This window comes from Hibiscus syriacus, unplaced genomic scaffold (genome assembly GCF_006381635.1).
Source record: "Hibiscus syriacus cultivar Baekdansim isolate YM2019G1 unplaced genomic scaffold, ASM638163v2 tig00112507_pilon, whole genome shotgun sequence".
Lineage (NCBI taxonomy): Eukaryota > Viridiplantae > Streptophyta > Magnoliopsida > Malvales > Malvaceae > Hibiscus > Hibiscus syriacus.
In genome coordinates this window covers 1,229,699-1,250,546 of record NW_024063351.1, presented here as the reverse complement: position 1 = coordinate 1,250,546, position 20,848 = coordinate 1,229,699, and the positions used below count along the sequence as shown (strand labels likewise).

The window sequence follows — 20,848 nt, the reverse complement described above, 5'->3', positions numbered from 1 at the left end:
CTAGCTCTCATATCACATAACATAGGCATTATCATCTATAACATTTCATATCACTTGTTATTTCTCTTCTATCACATACCACATGTATGTGTAACCATATATTTCATATCATATCACATGTATCACATATTGCATATTCATGTAATCATATAGATCATGTCATATAGCTTATATCATTTCTCATATTCCTATATATATATATATTTCACTTTCACATATTACAATTTCCTTTTCTACTATTTTTTATATCATGTTTCTTATAACCACATATGTCTATCTTATCTCATATCCTGTAATTTTTTAGCTTATATCTTATATCACATGTTACACCTATGACTATATTCATGCATAAATAATAATCATATCACCCATATTAACATTCATAAAATCATGTAATCAAATATTGGGAGTAGACTCATCGCGAGTCTTTTCCCCACACATCATATACTAATACATATGCACTCACCTTGGCCTCACTAAGTTCGATCCACTTTTATGATTTCTTTTCTTTCGACCGAATCTTAACTTGATAATCGTTCCGGAACTTGTTCATGTTCGATATCTACATAATCATACATTGATACATATCAGTACCCAATTGATATATTCTAAACTATTACTCCAAATGATAAATAGAAAGTTATTTTCAACTTTTAATAGAAGCATGCATCGATGCACTACCCCATGTATCGATGCATCCCTAGACGGGTGCATCGATGAACTATCTATGCATCGGTGCATAAATCCCATTCGATGTTTGTATTTTAGGGGATGCATCGATGCACTCCTTATACATCGATGCACCAATCGCATTCGATGTTTCCATTTTAATGGGTGCATCGAAGCACTCCCTGTGCATCGATACACACTGAACAATTTCTAGAGATTTACCCTTGATGCATCGATGCACATAGCTCAGAATTCAATTTTAATCCCGAAAATCTACTCAAATCATCTCAAATGCTTCATCTTTCATCCCCTATCATGTTCTCAACTCACATACACATATTCAAACTCATTTATATTCATTAATCACCTCCTTAACATCAAAATCCTATTCTCCGTATGTAATTAAAGAATTACACTAAATTTTCAACATGTTTTAAAATCAATTCTATTGCTTCTAACTTCTTAATTAAACCCTTGACAAGTCAAATTCATCCTTGAAACTTCAAAAACCTTTTTATAATAAAAGTTCATTAATAAACCCTTAATAGAAATTCCTTTCTAATTCTCTCTCTTTGGTGTTTTAAACTTATATAAGCTTTCCTTAAGCTTATATAACCCCCAAAGACTCAAATCCAACTTAAAACTTTCAAGAAATCAACAGCTAAATCAAACTTACCTTTGCTCTTGGCTTCCACGTGAAGAAGAAGAAGAAAGGAGAAGAGAACTCTGGAGAATTCTATCCCTTTCCATATGTATTTATCTTTACCAATCCCATTTTTAATTTATTTTTTGGTCAATTGGCCCTTTTGCCCTTTATTTCCTTTAATAATTACTAAATAACCTTCATCATATATATCCAATAATCATTGAACTATTTCATTCTTCTACTTTAGTCACCAAATTCTGAAACTTTACAATTTGGTCACTAACCCGGTATTACGAATGTTACAGCAGGGGCAAGACGAGAAAAGGTTATGGACCTAAAGAGCTCCTTCAAAGACAACAGGCCATTTTTGACAACTCTAAGAAGCAAACAAGTGAGTCTCATCCCTTTAATGGAGGATTCTAAAGGCACTTTCGTTGAGGGCATGATCAGCAGAGAGTGAAAGTCGGAGATGCAGTCCTTCGAGACCTTTTTTTTGGGGCAAGCAGCTCGTCACTTGTACGGTTTAGCCAGAGAAGTTGAATCGGTTCGACAGGGTATTCAACTTAACATGTCAGAAGTTGTTCGGGGTTTATACCTTTAAAATGTTTTTTGTCTCTTAAAACGTAACACTTTTTCCCCACTGAGGATTATTTATAATAACAGACACATTTTTGGATCAATGTCTCGAACATTACATGCATTATGCATTTAAACATATTTTGCATTTTGTTATTTTTATTTCTTTACATTCGCATTAACTAACAAAGTCATGTCATCAAAAGGAACAAACACCAGATTTACCTCCACAATCTTCAAACACGTGTCATCACCATTCAAACCGAAAGGAAATGGAAGCCAGATTTGCTCAACTTGAAGAGAACTTGCTAAGGTTACAGAAGGATCTAGAAGAAAAGATAAATCAAAATAGCCAGAGTGCCCTAGATACAATCACAAAAGGCCAAGAGTCCTTGGTTGATCAGATCGTTGCCAAGTTAGCTGGCCTACATCAGACAAGTGCACCTGGGCCAGGTTCATCGAAAGGGGTAATTACGTCACCTACCCTGCAAGTAGTTGTCTCACCAAGAATATTACCTGGACTTCAAAATAATTCGGATGGTTACCGTATTTTGAAATTTGGGGAAGAAGTCAAAATGACCATTAAACCAGGAGATAGGTCAAGTGGAAAGCCTCCCCTGAAGAAGAAAGAAAGAGAAATCATCAGCAAATCAAAACCAATTACACATGTATCATCCTCTAGAGAACCAAGGAGAGAAAATGAGCATTTCGATCCCATTTCCATGACATACAAGGAGCTCTACCAACAACTGTTTGAAGCATAAGTGGTGTCACCCTATCCAGAGAGACCTCTAAAGCCCCCATACCTTAGGTGGTATGACAAAAATGCGCACTGTGAATATCATGGCGATGTTCCGGGGCATACTATTGAAAATTGCCTCGCCTTTAAGAGGATTATCCAAAGAATGCACAACAGGAGTTGGATTCAATTCAACAATATAGAATCACCCCACATTGCACAGAACCCTCTGCCTAATCATCAAGAGAATGAGAAAAGTGCAATCACCGAGGAAAAGGGTAAAATGGCCAAAACTAGAGTTTCCGAAGTGAAGTCACCTCTTGCTTGGGTATGGAGGCAAATGATAAATGATGGGTTTATTACGCCACATCCTATCACATTAGATTCCAAAGGGGGCAGTCATTTTTGTTATCACAATGAAGATGGACATGATGTACAAGAATGTGCCGAATTTTGAGCCTTGATCCAGTTAATGATGGACAGAAAAGAGCTGGAATTTTATGATGAAAGCAATGCCACTCCCAAAGTAGAAAGAGTCATGGCAAGTGGGGCATCCTGATGAGGCCTTATTCAATTTTGAGGCATCTTGTTTGAATTTGTTTTTTGAACTTTCTCATATTTTGGAACTTGTTTTTGAACTTTCTTTGGATATTTCAATGAATTTATACGGAGCATTGAATCAATTTTACAACTTGAAATTCTTTGATTATCAGCTGAATTAAAAAACTCTGTAAATGGTTCAGAGTTATAGATCTTTGACAAAATAACAGTAATAAAAAATAGGACCATGACCTTATCCAGAAGATACGCTTAAACACCGTACCCTTCTCTTATAAATAACCAGTATAGCCTTTTCACTTCATAAGACTTGGTATTTAGATGTGCATAGGTACGTACAACATGGGGCATCTTTTGTATGTGACAATTACTATACTTTTTTGTTTAAGATGTTCGGTGATGATAATAATCTTTACAGATGGGATAGGCGAGTAAGTGACTCTAGTTTAGGTCAACTGCTTGGAAATTGAACTCTAAGGATGAGATTTCTTGACTTTCAAAAAAACACCTAGACTATAACAGGTTCTTCTTGACAAACTTAAGAAATTAGATTTGTATACCTAGATTATAATATTATATATATACAATAAAACTTGAGCTGTCCCTCTAAAGCAATTGGTTAAACGTCCCATGATGCAAGCACGTTTTCACCTACAAATGGAGTACTCTTGAACATTTTTATGTTATATTTACTTTATACTAGTTTAATGATATATGCTATTATGATATATCTCATGTTAAGGTTACTAGTTATGTAATTAATAAATAACTTAGCATGAACACATCTTCACAATAGATGCACATTGTTATTTAGATATGTTAAGCATAATCCATCACATTTATATAATGGCAACAAACTTATCATTTATGTTATTAGCTCATATGCATTCATTTTAGCTCTTAGGCTTTAAACAATATCTCACACATATTATATGATGATATATTTAGCTCATGACATTCAATCATAGCTCACATTACCATAATCATGCATGGCAACAAGGTATTTATCTCATATCAGCTCAATGCCATGGACTTAACTTGTTTCCTCGCACATGTAGGTACATTAGAGCATGACACACGTTGGGGTAGCTTGGTGGATTATTTGGACATCATATGCAGCTCACAAATAGCTCACAAAGTACATGACATCTCGTGGAACACTAAGGAAAACTCAACTCAGCTGTAGGAGCTCAAGGTAAGCTAATCTCAGCTAGTTGGACTATTTCAAACCAAGTTGCTAAAAGTGACATCAAGTGTAGCTGAATGTAGCTGAATGTGCTGTTATGAAGCTTGTAAGCTCTTGTCTAGGAAGCTCATTCACAACCAGCCCCTTACTTGCTAGCTATCTACACACTCAAGCAAGCTTGGAGGAAGACACATGCACGTCCAAGATGATGCACATGACCAGCCTTCATCTTATACAGAAGGCTGCACCACAAGGCTCCCTAGAACACCACTTTGCGTGCCATATGAGCAGCCACCATGTGCCTTGCATGTGGCCTCATTTAGGCGCTAAGATGAAGAGCCATCTAACCATTCGGCCAAGCATCATTTCCTCTCCCATTTGGCACCAACTTGAAGGGATACAGGAGCTATTCGGCCAAAAGTTATTACCCTTCATTTAGGACCAAACCATCATCTCTTTTAGCATTTAAATTATGATTTTATAGGGAGACACAAGAGCTGGCCGAACCACCATGTATCTATTCGGCCATGCCCTTCCAAAACCTATAAATAGGCCATCATATTTCATTTGTAATCAGAACGTTTTGATTAATTAAAGTGAGATTATTCTCTTTGCTCAAGTCCTTGTGACTTTTATCGACTTATCAAGTATTTTAATATTTGTGGCGTCAACCCCTTCCCTTTGATACTTGTGGTTCCTATCTCCATATAGATATTGGGTCCAAGTCCTTACTACCACCCCTTAAAGAAGCAATATAAAGTTTGGGTCTTTGCTCTCTATAGCATTGGTTCTTCTTTGAGTCTTCTTTAAGATACTACCATCACAACCATTCCATTGTTTCATCAACCTAACCATAGCCATAAATCCTTCCACTACCATTTCTCTTATCATAAATAGCCTACATGTTCACCTTTACATCTACCACCAAACCATCTATTTGAGCCATTCACTTATGCATGTTGTTTTGCTTCCTTTCTAGATCCACAATCAATCGAGAAGGTAAAATTACCTTACATCAAGCGATAATCAGAGCTTTGGTGGAAGAAGCAACGTGTAACAACAACAACAACAAAAATACCAAAAAGAAGTGCAAGTGAAGTGCAAGTGAATTGAAATAAAAAAAATCAGCAAAAGAAATTGAAGCACTCCAAAAGAAGAAGAAAATCAAGCACTCGGAAAAATAAGAAAAGAAAAGAAAGAAAGAAAAGTTGAAAGCACACAACAACAATTCTCATGACCAAGCCATTCAAGTAAGCCTTTAAATTGATTGTGGTAATAGAAGGTCGTGAAGTGACTTTGTGTAAGTAACCCTTTTTTTTCTCTTCATTTTATTTCTATGCCACCCTTTTCATTATATTTTGTTTTTCATTCCTACTAACCCTTTTGCAGCCGATGCACAACAAGTAAAATTTACTTGATACGATTTTTATAAAGTTATTTGAACTTGGGATAAAGAGAATCGAGAGGAAAAAGGCTTGAGCGTATCTGAGATCATAAGAGGACAAGTAAAAGCCTTAAAAGTCCTAAAGTGCAAACACGAGCGGATTCAGTAACATTCAAGCTTTCTTGGAGTGACTCGTGAGGCTTTGTGAGAGTATTATCTGGTAAGGTCTTTTACACATCTTTTTCTTTTCTTATTTCACTAATCATATCTCGGAGTCCAGGACGAACCCCTAAAAGAGAAGCCCCTAACTTGCAAACTCAAGCAATTATGCGTGAAATGGCAAGATTACTGAAATTAGAATTGGAGCCTTTGCATGATCGTATGGATTAAATTGAAGTATCTTTGGAAACCGAAGAATAAATCACCATAGAATGGAAGAATAATTTAAGGAAGAAGAGGCTGAAGTAACGTCAGAAGCAAGAATAGATGTTCATCGAAATCAGAATAATAACTTCAGCAATATTAAGGTAACCATTCGTCCATTTCAAGGACGAACTGATCCTGAAGCCTATCTTGACTGGGTAATCAAGATCGAGCACATTTTTTAATGTCAAAACTATACGGAGCAAAAGAAGGCCAGGCTTGCTGCTATGGAATTCGTGGATTATGCCCTAGTTTGGTGAGATCAATTGGTGAGTTCAAGAAGACGAAATGGTGAACGCCCCATCACTACATGGGAAGAAATGAAGGCCATTATGAGGAAAAGGTTTGTGCCTACTCACTACCACCGAGATCTTTATCATAAGCTATAAAATCTTAAACAAGGAAGCAAGAACGTTAAAGATTATTTCAAGGAAATGGAGAAAGCCATTATTCGAGCCAATGTTGATGAAGACAGAGAAGCAACCATGGCAAGGTTTTTATCTGGCCTAAATCCTGACATTGCTAACCTTGTTGAACTGCAGCATTATATAGAGATTGAGGAGATGGTACATATGGCAATGAAAATTGAACGACAGATTAAAAGGAAAGCCTTCACCCGGAGTAGTCCAAATTCAGCCCCCAAATATAAACAAAAGCTTGGTACTTTCCGGAAGCCAACTCTAGTCCAAGTAAAGAATCGTGTAGAGGTAACCAAAACTATACAAGTGGGTGAATCCAGCAAGGGAAAACAAAAGCAAACTAACTCTTTTGACAGAGACATCAAATGATTTAAGTGTTTTAGAAAATGACATGTGGCCAGTCAATGTCCCAACCGAAATGCTATGATTGTACTTGAAAATAGAGAAGTTTTCTCAGATTCCGAAGAACCTATCTATGATGAGGAACCTGAAGCAATCCAAGATGAAGAATCAGAAGAGAATGAAGACTATGGAGAAATGCTTGTTTTAAAAAGGTGCCTACAATCACAAACATCTTAAGAGGATTTATGAAGAAACAACATTTTCCATACCAGGTGCCATGTCAAGGACAAAATTTGCACAATGATTATAGATAGAGGGAGTTGCACAAACGTAGCCAACACTCTTATGGTTGAAAAACTTAGTTTGCCAACATCAAAGAATCCCACTCCATATAAACTCCAATGGATCAATGAAGGAGGTGAGTTAAACGTTACCAAACAGATTCTAATTCCTTTTTCAATTGGTAAGTACAAGGATGAGGTACTTTGTGACATTGTCCCTATGTATGCTAGCCACATTTTACTTGGTAAACCATGGCAGTATGATAAAAGGGCCATTCATGATTGTTATCACAATCAATACACTTTTAAGCATGAAGGACGCAATGTAACCTTGGTGCCTTTGATGCCTAAAGAAGTACAACAAGATCAATTGCATATGATAAAAAGTGTACAAGCATGGCGCAAAGACAAACCACCAATAAAGAATGAAGAATGATGAAACCAAACTTCTTCATGAAGAAACATGATGGTTCATTGCTGGAAAATGAAGGGTCTCCTACGAAAAATGGTGATGGTTGGGATTCAAAGTCACAACTCTTCACCAAGGGTCTAAATCTTCAAAAGGTAAGTAATCTTTCATTTGTAACCTCGTCACTCCTCACTTTTCAGGACCAACCACATGAAAGGTCAATTCCAAAAGGGATGTCCCTAGAAGAAGATCATTCCCAAAAGGTACCTTTTTGGAAAATTATATTCCAAAGAAAGGCCTAAAAGGAGATCTTGTGAAAGGGTTCCTATTGAAAGAACACATTCATTCAAAGGATGTTTTCTTTTAGAAAAAGAAACGTGAAGCTATGCAAGGACAAGATGTTAAACAGCTCAAAGGTTTCGATTTGAGGACAAATCGCCCTAAAGAATGGGGGATGATGCAAGCACGTTTTCACCTATAAAGGGAGTACTCTTGAACATTTTTATGTTATATTTACTTTATACTAGTTTAATGATATATGCTATTATGATATATCTCATGTTAAGGTTACTAGTTATGTAATTAATAAATAACTTAGCATGAACACATCTTCACAATAGATACACATTGTTATTTAGATATGTTAAGCATAATCCATCGCATTTATATAATGGCAGCATACTTATCATTTATGTTATTAGCTCATATGCATTCATTTTAGCTCTTAAGTTTTAAACAATAGCTCACACATATTATATGATGATATATATAGCTCATGACATTCAATCATAGCTCACATTACCATAATCATGCATGGCAGCAAGGTATTTAGCTCATATCAGCTCAATGCTATGGACTTACCTTGTTTCCTTGCACGTGTAGGTACATTGGAGCATGACACACGTTGGGGTAGCTTGGTGGATTATTTGGACATCATATGTAGCTCACACACATCTCACAAAGTACATGGCAGCTCGTGGAACACTAAGGAAAGCTCAACTCAGCTGGAGGAGCTCAAGGCTATCTAATCTCAGCTAGTTAGACTATTTCAAACCAAGTTGCTAAAAGTGACATGAAGTGTAGCTGAATGTTGCTGAATGTGTTGTTATGAATCTTGTAAGCTCTTGGCTAGGAAGTTCATTCACAACCAGTCCCTTACTTGCTAGCTAGCTACACACTCAAGCAAGCTTGGAGGAAGACACATGCACGCCCAAGATGATGCACATGACCAGCCTTCATCTTATGCACAAGACTGCACCAAAAGGCTCCCTAGAACACCAATGTGTGTGCCATATGACCAGCCACCATCTACCTTGCATGTGGTCTTATTTAGACTCCAAGATGAAGAGCCATCTAACCATTTGGCCAAGCATCATTTCCTCTCCCATTTGGCGCCAACTTGAAGGGATACAAGAGCTATTCGGCCAAGGGTTATTACCCTTCATTTAGGATCGAACCATCATCTCTTTTAGTATTTAAATTATGACTTTATAGGGAGACACAAGGGTTGGCCGAACCACCATGTATCTATTCGGCCATGCCCCTCCAAAACCTATAAATAGGCCATCATATTTCATTTATAATCAGACTTTTTTGATTAATTAAAGTGAGATTATTCTCTTTGCTTAAGTCCTTGTGACTTTTATCGACTTATCAAGTATTTTAATACTTGTGGCGTCAACCCCTTCCCTTTGATACTTGTCGTTCCTATCTCCATATAGATAGTGGGTCCAAGTCCTTACTACCACCCCTTAAAGAAGTAATATAAAGTCTGGGTCTTTGCTCTCTATAGCATTAGTTCTTCTTTGAGTCTTCTTTAAGATACTACCATCACAACCATTCCATTTGTTTCATCAATCTAACCATAGCCATAAATCCTTCCGCTACCATTTCTCTTATCATAAATAGCTTACCTATTCACCTTTTATATCTACCACCAAACCATCTATTTGAGCCATTCACTTATGCAAGTTATTTTTCTTCCTTCCTAGATCCACAATCAATCGAGAAGGTAGAATTGCCTTACATCACCCCAGCTTTATGGATAAGATTCAGCTAGTCTGATCAAGGTGATTATAATATACAATGGAGCTTGAGTTGTGCCTCTAGAGCAATTGGTTAAACGCCTCGGCTTTATGGATAATATTAAGCTAGCCTGATAGAGGTGATTATAATATCTATACAATGATATTGAGCTGTCCCTCTAAAGCAATTGGTTAAACGCCCCAACTTTATGGATTCAGCAAGCCAGACAATGGCGAAGTAAATTTATCTAAATAAGGAGTTTTGGTAAATATGGACTAAGGGAGTTAAGGAACACCTGTTATAGTCAAATTCACACGAGCACTCAAGAATTTCATTTTTAGACCGATATTTCTGCACTACCTTTGTTAGAAGAGCTTACAAAACTTAAACAAATGGAAGATTTTAGAGAATCGAAATAGAAGGTCTAATAATTGATAATGCTAGTTGCGTCATTTTGTCCGCATCCAATTAAAATGCCAAGCCAAAGAAAAAACATTTTGCAATAATCAAAAAATGACATTTTTTATGGCTGAAACCTTAGGTCAACCTAAAGCCAACTCATCCACTTGAATATTTGTCAAAAAGCTATAACTCTGAAAGCATTAAAAGAGCTATTGATTCCTTTAATATTCTTTGAACTCGTGTTTATTATTTGATTCGATTACAAGCCTGAATTTGGGAGCAATGTTTTATGGAATTTCTATATTCTCATATCTTTTTCCCTCCTAAAATAAGTGAAAAGAGAAAACACTTTCAAACAGGACAGTCTCAAATATGAAAGTTCTTTAAAGCCGAAGCCTGAGAAGAAAATAGGGCACGATCAATTCCAATGACCAGATTGGCAGACAGAACGAGACTCCGTCCAAGACTAATTCATATTGCATGCATCTTAGACATACTTAAGAGCATTACATTTATCATTTTTCACATCATAATTTTTTGCAGCTTTCAGAGTCAAGTTTCGACTCCAAGAAAAAAATATACTCAATTCGAAAGATCCTTTGAAAGATCGATGGTGGTTGCTTGACTCAGCAGTGAGAAACTACACCTCAACCGACTTGACATATCTACAGATCTCAGAATTAATTTCATATGGGTTCGAGAGCCAATTCAAAACGAATCCATATCAGCTTAACTCAATAATGAGTAGCAGGTTTCCAGCTAGATATCAATTCCACGACGGAAGATGTCCGACTGACAGAATTTATCAATGTGTTTTCCCGTGAAGGGGAGTCATCCAGAAACCATATCACTTGGTTCAGACCCACTCATGGGAACCACCTGAAGAATTATGACCGGCTTAGACCCGTGAAGGGAAGCCATTTTTTTAGAAACTATCGGCAGCTTAACTTAAGGCGAGAAGGGTTATTTGTCAGCAAAGACCTTCGAGTTCGACTATGCTCAGCTCCAAGGCATATCATTTGCAACATAGCTCAAGGCAAGAAGGGTTATTTGCCAATAAAAGACCTTCAAGTTCGACTACGCTCAGCTCAAAGGCATATCATTTGCAGCATAACTCAAGGCTAGAAAGGTTATCTGCTAACCAAAGACCTTTGAGTTCGACTATGCTCAACTCCAAGGCACATCATTTCCAACATAGCTAAAGGCAAGAAGGGTTATTTGCCAATAAAAGACCTTTTCGTTTGACTACGATCAGCTCAAAGGCATATCATTTGCAGCATAACTCAAGGTTAGAAGGGTTATCTTCCAACAAAAGACCTTTGAGTTTGACTACGCTCAGCTCCAAGGCACATCATTTGCAACATAGCTCAAGGCAAGAAGGGTTATTTTCCAATAAAAGACCTTCGAGTTCGACTACGCTCAGCTCCAAGGCACATCATTTGCAGCATAACTCAAGGCTAGAAGGGTTATTTGCCAACCGAAGACCTTTGAGTTTAACTACGCTCAGCTCCAAGGCACATCATTTGCAACATAGCTTAAGGCTAGAAGGGTTATCTGCCACCAAAAGACCTTCGAGTTCGACTACGCTCAGCTCCAAGGCATATCATTTGCAGCATAACTCAAGGCTAGAAAGGTTATATGCCAACCAAAGACCTTCGAGTTCGACTACGCTCAGCTTCAAGGCACATCATTTGCAGCATAGCTCAAGGATAGAAGGGTTATTTTCCACCAAAAGACCTTTGAGTTCGACTACGCTCAGCTCCAATGCATATCATTTGCAGTATAACTCAAGGCTAGAAGGGTTATCTGCCAACCAAAGACCTTCGAGTTCGACTATGCTCAGCTCCAAGGCATATCATTTGCAGCATAGCTCAAAGCAAGAAGGGCTATCTGTCAATAAAATTGTCGAGTTTGATTCCATTCAACTCGATGGCACATCAATCACTACTGTTCGGTCGTAGTCGAGATTTTCAAGTCGAAAAGAAGGCATGGGTTAGTTGTGCCTTAGTGACAAGGAACCGTTTTTCGACAGCATAGCTTAAGTAGAGAAAAGCTATCTGTCAACGAAGACTTTTCGAGTTCGATTTTATTAAGCTCGAAGGCCTATCAACCACATAGTGGAGTCAAAGAATTATTTTCTATTTGAATATTTAAACCAAGGTCTTTAAACCGAGAAGAAGACCGAAGTTGACTATAATTTGGCAACGAGAAGCCGAATTCCGATTCAAATTCTGAACTACGGCTTCAATCTCATATCATTTCAAGGTGAACTCAACTTCACGACGGAGGAGTCATCCAGAACACAATTTGACATAGAGTTATTCTTTCAAAATCGATTTTTCAACTCCACCGAATGAAATTTGTGTCCTTTTGTCTTTGTCCTATTTTTCGTTCCACGAAAAAAGGACAAAGAGGGGCAACTGTAGACACTTAATTTCGTCAGTCGTTATTGTATTATATAATATTACAAATTATATTTTATAATTCTATATTTATATATATTATATATTTACATTATAAATCATATTATATTTATTATGGTTCTCATTTGTTTTGCAGTCCCAAGCTCAACGTGTTACAAAGGGTGACACATCACCATACAACACAAACAAGTAATGTGGGCTCGCGAACCGGTCCAGATCTTCAACTCGAACTGATGCTAGGGTTTCCAGACGACACCACATCACTCACCCAGCCCTCGCACGCCACTTCTCACGCCAAAATCCCACCTTTCTCGGCCTCCATCCGGCGTGAATGCATGAGACACCAACAACCAACACAGCAGAGTTCGATTAGGACTCAAACTAGACTAAAAATAGCATGCACTTTTTATATAAAAAGGCATGTAATTAAACCCATTGTACACACGATTTACGCATATTACACAAGGAAATATACTCAGCATGGATACTCAAAAGAAATTAGAGAAAAGTTCTCCATTTTTCTTGGCAAAGGTTCGTTCGAACCGTATTTTTTTCTTTCTCATTTTTCTTCTTTTATTTATGTGGTCTAAGTGTAAAAGCCAAAAAAGAGTAGAGAATATGAGCCATCTTACCTCGCTATGAGTTCTTTGAGAACTCAAATCTGAAATTTTGGTTCGAAAGGAGAGAAGAATAAGAGATTGAAAGAAACTGGAGAAGGGGAAGCTTTTTTTTTTTTTGCTCTGCATGTGTACTGGAAGATAAGGGGGTGTTTAATTTCAATTATTTTGGTTAAATCATATGTCAAGTCCCTGGGGTCTGGAAACTTCATGCTTGGTTCATTTAACTTAGGGGTTAATCCCCTTTCAAGTCCCCTTTTTTTTTGTGGTACGTTTTGCCCCTAAATCGAATTTGCACACCAAATTTCCTTTTAAATTAATCCCCTAATTTTTTTCCCGTTTAATTTAATCCTTTTATCTTTCTTATTTTTTTTATTTTATTTTTATTTTATTTCTTATTTTTTTATTTTATACAATATTATATATATATTTATTTATTTTATTTTATTTTAATCCTTTTATTATTTTTATTTGTTTATTTTATTATTATTTTATTTCTTTTTTTACTACTTTGTTTATACGTATTTATATATATTTTTTATTTTTATTATAACTATTATTATTATTATCATTGTTTTTATTATTATTATTAACGTATATATTTTTTTTATTATCATTATATATACTCTTTTTATTTATTTATTATCTTTATTGTATTTATTTGTTTTTCCTTTCTAGTTTTTATTTATTTATTATATTTTTTATTTTTTCCCTTTTTCTTTTTCTTTATATTTTTTATTATTTTTTCCTTTATTATATTATCCTATTTATCTTCATTTAATTTTTATTTCCTTTATCTTATCTTATTTATTTCATTTGTTTTTAATTTTTTTTATCTTATTTATTTTCATTACTATTTTTTTCCCTTCTAACAAATGTCCTGACTTTTTAAGGGTATACTTTCAAATCGATCAAAGGTAAGTAGTTCGAATTGAATTTTTAAATTTTAATTTTCGCAAATAAAGACAATCGGGAAATTAATTGGTACCGAAAGGGCAGTTCAAGGGTGCTAATCCTTCCTTGACCGTAACCGACTCCCGAACCCGACACGTTTCTTGTACAACGCAGATCAGGAAAGATGGTGTCCGATCTACCTAATATCGCTTTAAAATGATTGGTGGCGACTCCTAACCCAATTATTGAAGTCGAAGCCCAATTCCGGGCCCAGCTCGAAAGACGGCCGCGACAGGTGTCGTCCCAGTTGGCTCATAATCCAATACATTAATTTTGTTGATGCACAAATTTGAGTGTAATGCAGTCAGGAATAATATAAGTCAAGAGCTTTAAGCATAAGCATACCATATATCTTTGTTGGAATGTTTCTTCTGCTCTCTGCTTGATGGATGAAGCTTGACTCGAATGATTATCCTGGAATGTTTCAAGACTTTTACCATGAGCTTTAACTGAGTCCATGATTCCCCTTGTAATTCCTTGTTCCTGTTCTGACATTCCTATGCAGCATCCCACACAAAAAAAAAAAAACTCAAGAGGATTCCAATTCCAAAGCTAACTTTTGCAAGAAGAAAGATGCATCAAAACTAGTTTTCGATATTAGGACCGGCAGTTAGCACCAAACATAAGCTCTACGTCTAGATTCTAGAAGAGAGAGACTTGCCATCAATGTACTGAAGGGTATCATCAGTTTTCTTCAAGCCATCTTGCTCAGCTGCAACGCGGGCACTATCAATCTCAGCATCATGCTGCTCATTTGAATAAGTAGTATTCCTGAAAGAAACATCTTGAAATCTACTTCAAGGAGACAACAAAATACAACAATGAAACCCACTATAGTTATGCATTAATATTCCAACATGAAATTAGCTCTGGATTCAATTTATAGCTAACTTTCAATGAGAAAAGTAAACTAACTTTGCATGCATTTACAATGGGAAAACACTGCAGAAGATGTTCACTACCAACCTGATAAGTGATTCCATATCTGAAACATGTTTACTACCCATCTCATTCGCAGATTCCTGAGTACTTTTGTAGTGCTCGAATGCCGATTCAGCAGTAGACATACTTGAGTAAAAGGCAGAAAAAGAACAAGTCAAAACCAACAAGGGAGGAGAGATGGATTCAAAATAAGAACATACCAATGCTGTACGAGTTCCTCGATACAACAATGTTTAGCAGCTGACAAATCAGCAGTGTCTTTAGCATCATTCTCTACTTGCATGGCAAATGCTTGCCATTTTCGTTTAGCATCTGTTGTAATACCCTCCATGGATGAAACATGCCCATCCAAAAATGTTTTGTTTACAACAGCGCTTTCTTTGATAACAAAAAGCCTTGCGTCCACCTGCCAGTGAAGCCATTGCTTAGTTAACAAACAGTAGAAACCATACAAAGAACGAACAAACCAGCTCTTTTTGCCGACGAACATGGTTATGCACCAGATTTGTCATATCAGCAATAGGCTTCGCAGCATCAGACTTCGATTGCTCCTACATGGCATATGCTTGATGAATAAGAAATTTCAACAACGTATCTCACTTCAGTAAATAGTAATATGCAAAATATACCTCATAAGCCTTCTGGAAGCTAGAAATGCTCTTCATTTGAACTTCATCAGCTTGCACAGCATGATTCTGAACCCTCACAAACTCTTCTGAAAGCTTATCCAGAATTTCACTGGCATAATCAGAAATGTCCTTTGTTTGCTCAATACTAACATGGAACCTCTGTTAATCAAAAGGGAAGAGAAAAAAAATGAAATCATCATGGAAAAGGAAAGAAATATAGAGAGGAAAGAAATCTAGCTATGCAACCTATCTACAGGAAATTGTTCTAATATAAATAGCACTAGCAAAACGATATTGTAGGTAACAAATATTCATTACAAAACAAATACTCTTATAAAAAAATTACAAAACAAATACATTTCTTAAATGCATCTCCACTTCAAGAATGGATTCCAAATTGGAGCACAAACCTGTCTTAATTCCTTCGCAAAAACAGTCATTTCTCCCTGGTGAATTGCAAGACTTCTCTGAAGATCGCCAAACATTGAAGCTGCTTTGCTAGCCTCAGATGAAAAGAACTGATCCTTAGTTCATAAGAAAAAGGGAAACACTTAAACCAAGGGAAAACTCCAAATAAATAAAATAAAAGCAACCGAACTCAAAATATCAGCAGCTACCTCTTCAATATAATGTGCATTTGATGAAGCCAGAGATGAAATTTTATCTAAGGCAGCATTGGAGCTAGCTTTGTGCAATCCCACTACGTTTGGAATGCCTCCATGTGGGAAACATGCAAAGCTCTTGCAGCAGTCACCTTTTTCTTCATTTCCAAGATAGCCTAAAAGCAAGATTTATGTACAAGGTCAGCCACATCTGTTAAATTATACCCACAAAAGAACTGCCATGCTGGAAAAGAAGTAAAATTCAAGGCTAATTCAAGGGGAAAACTTTCAGTACCTTATCATGTATATCAGTAAAGGAGCACAGAGTTTCTCAACACTCCGAAGGTGCTCATTTTGCTGAGACACTGATGAGGCCACCAGGTTGCGAAGCGTACCAATTTGTTGGCTTAGTTCTGCCTGGAAGTTGTTAACCACTACTCTATTATCAGTGTTCAGTTTCTCTTCTCTTCCTATAAAGTAAAGCATCATAGGGTCAGACATCAATTCGTTTATATACACTACATTGAAATAACTAAGAACAACAACAGACTAATTTTTAGGAACAATGAAGCATTATCCTTAAGAACTCTGTCCAAGTCAGACTTTAGCACACAGGGTTGATGCGCCAGAGCATTTTCTATTTTTGACCATGCAAAATATGTCAGCACAAAATAAATATTAATAGGCACGGTTCAAGTACATATTGATTTGTAGACACTAATTTTTCAGTTTGCTTTTATTATTATATTTATTATTATTTATTATTATTATTTATTATTATTATTATTATTATAAAAATTATTATATTATTATTAATAAATAATTACAAATACATCGGAGGCCCATAACCCATAGCCCAATTACAAATGGATCTAGAAGCCCAACCCTGACAGGCCCAACTAGAAGCGGCCCAACCAAACCCTAAAACCAAATTAGGGTTTTCATCATCTCAGCAACCAGCCGTCTCAATCTCAACCGTTGGATCTGGAAAGATCCAACGGTCCAGAAGCCTCCAGATGAAACCCTAGGGTTATGATACCCTAGGGACTATAGTCGCCGCCTCTGCTACCAAGTGCTCCAACCGGCCACTGCCGACGGTCAGCCACCCCACGTTGACACCTCACTGCCACATCGCAACCTCTAATGTCTCCACACCGACGTTTCAGTTGCTGCCGCCCTTGCCAGAAGACTCCAGAAGCTCACCAACGCTAGGCCAGCCGTCCACGTTGCTGCCCTACGGTGAGTTACCACATAGTTTTGGTGACTCACTGAACTTTACCTATGGGATCGGTCCGAGAAAGCAACCGGGATGGCTATAAAGCCATCACACCTACAAAAAAAAAAAGAACCTGAGAGCAAGACAACAACCATCAGTAGAAAACAGAGAAATTGACGAGAACCAACAACAAAAACCCAAAGCAAATCAACCATTTCGAGCCAAATAATACACCAACAGTAGCCAAACAACGAACCAAAAGTGGAAAAGAATACTTACCTTCATCGTAGCCTCCGTATACCGCCGTAGAACCGAGAGTTCGAAGGTAAAAAAATTAGATCTACTTCGATCTAAAGAGACGTTCAGATCTCTCTTTTAAGGGTGTAGACACCAAATTTCGTCCCATTATAATATTTAATATAAAACATATTATATTTATTATGTGTTATATTATTTATTTGTTTATTGTTTTTTTTACAGGCCCAACAGAATGTTCTGGTCCAACCCATACCTCACAGCACACAGCCCAGCTGTACCAGACCCCACGGCCCCGAACACAACAACCCTAGTTCATGGTTCTCAGCTGAGCGCTGCATACCCGAGGACTCCCCATGCTCCACGCCTCGCCAACACGCCCGGTTCTCTCGGTCACAAGCAACGGTCGTGGGTTCCAAGCAACCAACAAGCATTCAAACAATGAATTTCAGTTTGTTTAGGACTCTATGACTAAAATAGGATTTAAATAAACTATAAATTCATGTAATCAGAACGGATTGAGGGGGAAGAGGAGAACAGAGGTACTCTTTAGAAAGGGATTTCCCTGAAGTTGTAACGCCACCGACGAATGTTTGGAGAAATACAAATTTCTTTTTCTTCAGATCTGTAAAGATTTCGTAATTTTTAGGAGGTTTTGAGTTCGGATCTGGGTTGGGGGGAGAAAAGAAGTCAAAAAGAGTGTTGATTTTCTTCTTCCGAGACCGACGACGGTTGCAGGCGCGACGGAGTAACGGCGGAGCGGCAGTGGAGAGGTCGTTGGTTTCTGGGCTCGTCAAGAACACCAAAGACAATTGATGAACGAAACAAAGAAAAATAAGTTTGGGGTTTTGATTCATTATTTTTAAGAGTGTGAGCAAATGAAGTGTGTTAAAAAAAATTAACTCATTAAAGCAACCTGGTGAGCCCATAAACATGCGCCTTCTTCTAGGATATGGTACATGTCTTTCCTCGATCCTTCGACTTTCCCACAATTTATTTTGGTCCTTAAACCCTTTTTGCATTATTTAGTTTTTAATTTGGCCTTTAAGTTTTCTATTTCTCTTGTTTTGGCCACCATTCGTTGTTATTTGTTCTTGTGGAAGGTTCACAAGTTAAGTCCATTATTTATATTATTTCGAACGTCCCATATGGCTTTAGTTGTATGCGTTTTGATCCATGTCTCCTTTTAAATGTATATCTAAGCTATTTTACTATTGATATTTATTACTCAAACTTTGCATGTCACTGTGTTGCGATTTATTTCTCTTTTTGTATGTATTTAATTTAATATATTCTTTGTAATTTCGCTACTGTTTCATTTTAGTTATAGTATTTAATCTGAAACCCATAATTTTGGTTTTCCTCATTATAATTTATTATTTCTTTAATCTAGACATCAACTTGCTTGACAAAATGATATAATTTGTTTGACTTTGTGGGTTCACTTTGTCCCATCTGTAGGTTCACTTTGTATCATCTGTAGGTTCACTTTGTAGCTTGTATATATATATATGCGTGCATGTATTATGTCATAAGCTGATAATTTTCAATTAGTCAGTTGCATGTGGTTAATGTGTTCATACCTTTATTTTTATTTTTATTTTTTTTATTATTCTTTTGTTAATATGATCTTATGTATTTGTTTTTAAGCCCTTTTTTAAAAAAAACTTTTTTCCTTTTTTTAAAATATTTATTTACTTTACTTTCAGTAGTAATTTCAGTCGATCAAAGGTAATTAACCGAATCAGTTTTTAAATTTAAATTTAAATTTCTAATTTTTCGCAATTAAAGACAACCGAAAAATTAATTGGTACCGAAAGGGCGGTTCAAGGGTGCTAATCCTTCCTTGACCATAACCGACTCCCGAACTCGACATATTTTTGGTAAAACGCAGATCAGGTAAGATGGTGTCCGATCTACCTAAATAACGTTTTAAAGTGATCGGTGGCGACTCCAATCCACATTTTTCAAGTCGAAGCCCAATTCCGGGGCCCAACCGAAAGACGGTTTCGACAGCTTGGCGACTCCGCTGGGGACAGGTAAGTGAGTCAGGCCAAAATTAATTTTCGGTTATCTTTTTATGCGAAAATTTTAATTTTAATTTTAAATTTATTTATTCGATTCCAATTATTTATCTTTGATCATTTTTCAAATAAATAGTTGTACTGGCATTTTGTTCAATGATTTCAGATTTTTGAAAAGTTTCTATCTCTGGCTCTATACCCGAGCCCCGAACCCTATTTAAGTGGGGGTGAAAGCGACGCCTTCGTGTGAATTTATTCTCCGTATGGGCCTAGCAAGTAACCTTTGGGATTCATATACCTTATGCCTTCGTGTGAATTTATTCTCCGTATGGGCATAAGGGAATGTTTCCTCTCGAGTTTAACTTAGTCTACATAAGCTTGTAATGGGCTTAGGACTAAGGGTCTGGCAAGCCCAAAGGGGCACCGACAAGGGGAACTCGGGTACCATTTTTTAGAACCTAAACCGGGAGACTATGGAGAGTTAGAGCCCACCCCAAAACCTCATTCCAAACCCTAGGATGCCGGAATTATTTCCTACTTTACTTTCTGTTCAAAGCATGTGAACTAGAAATTTATGCGGTTAGGACTTGTTCAAAATCAACTTGCGGGATAGAGATCATGTTCGGGTAGGAATAATAAGCATGTGAGGTAGATATCATGGGGTAGGACTTTCATTTTATGATCATTTTTTATTATTTTTCACCTCACTAACTCTTTTCATCTTTCTTTTATTTTATTTTATTTTATTTTATTTTCATCACTTGCATCATTCAAAAGAGGTCATTGATCCACTAAAACGTGTTTGTTAAAACTCGAATAATCTAAATCCATGGACAAAGGTGTTGTAATACAAGAGATGAAAATACAGAGGATAGTCTACAAGGCGACTATGTGTCACATTCAATCCAGAAGACGTGGTGCCCACAATTGAAGAGTATATCACTCTGCTGCATTATAAAGGACTCAGAATGAACCGGGTTTATATCAAGCACAATGAAAGCTTATCTTTGAAGAACTGACTGGCAGAGGTTGCAGGGGCAGGATGAAGGTTATGTATCTTGGAAGTCCCTTTGAACACGACAATGGCAAAATGATAGCTGAAATTGGAGACCATTGCTGGCGAATTC

General features: G+C 36.8%; 1 protein-coding gene across 1 annotated transcript; it reads right to left on the bottom strand.

Moving 5' to 3' along the window:
- Positions 1 to 7,069: 7,069 nt before the first annotated feature.
- On the bottom strand, positions 7,070 to 18,131 carry LOC120181055 (kinesin-like protein KIN-5C). The gene is made up of 12 exons (XM_039186284.1): positions 17,959 to 18,131; positions 17,506 to 17,556; positions 16,550 to 16,758; positions 16,242 to 16,402; positions 16,035 to 16,148; positions 15,625 to 15,783; positions 15,463 to 15,546; positions 15,196 to 15,401; positions 15,020 to 15,121; positions 14,715 to 14,824; positions 14,399 to 14,550; positions 7,070 to 7,087 (listed from the first exon to the last, which is right to left on the bottom strand). Exons 1-12 carry the CDS (start codon positions 18,129 to 18,131, stop codon positions 7,070 to 7,072), a joined length of 1,539 nt encoding a protein of 512 aa, XP_039042215.1.
- Between the last annotated feature and the right edge of the window lie 2,717 nt (positions 18,132 to 20,848).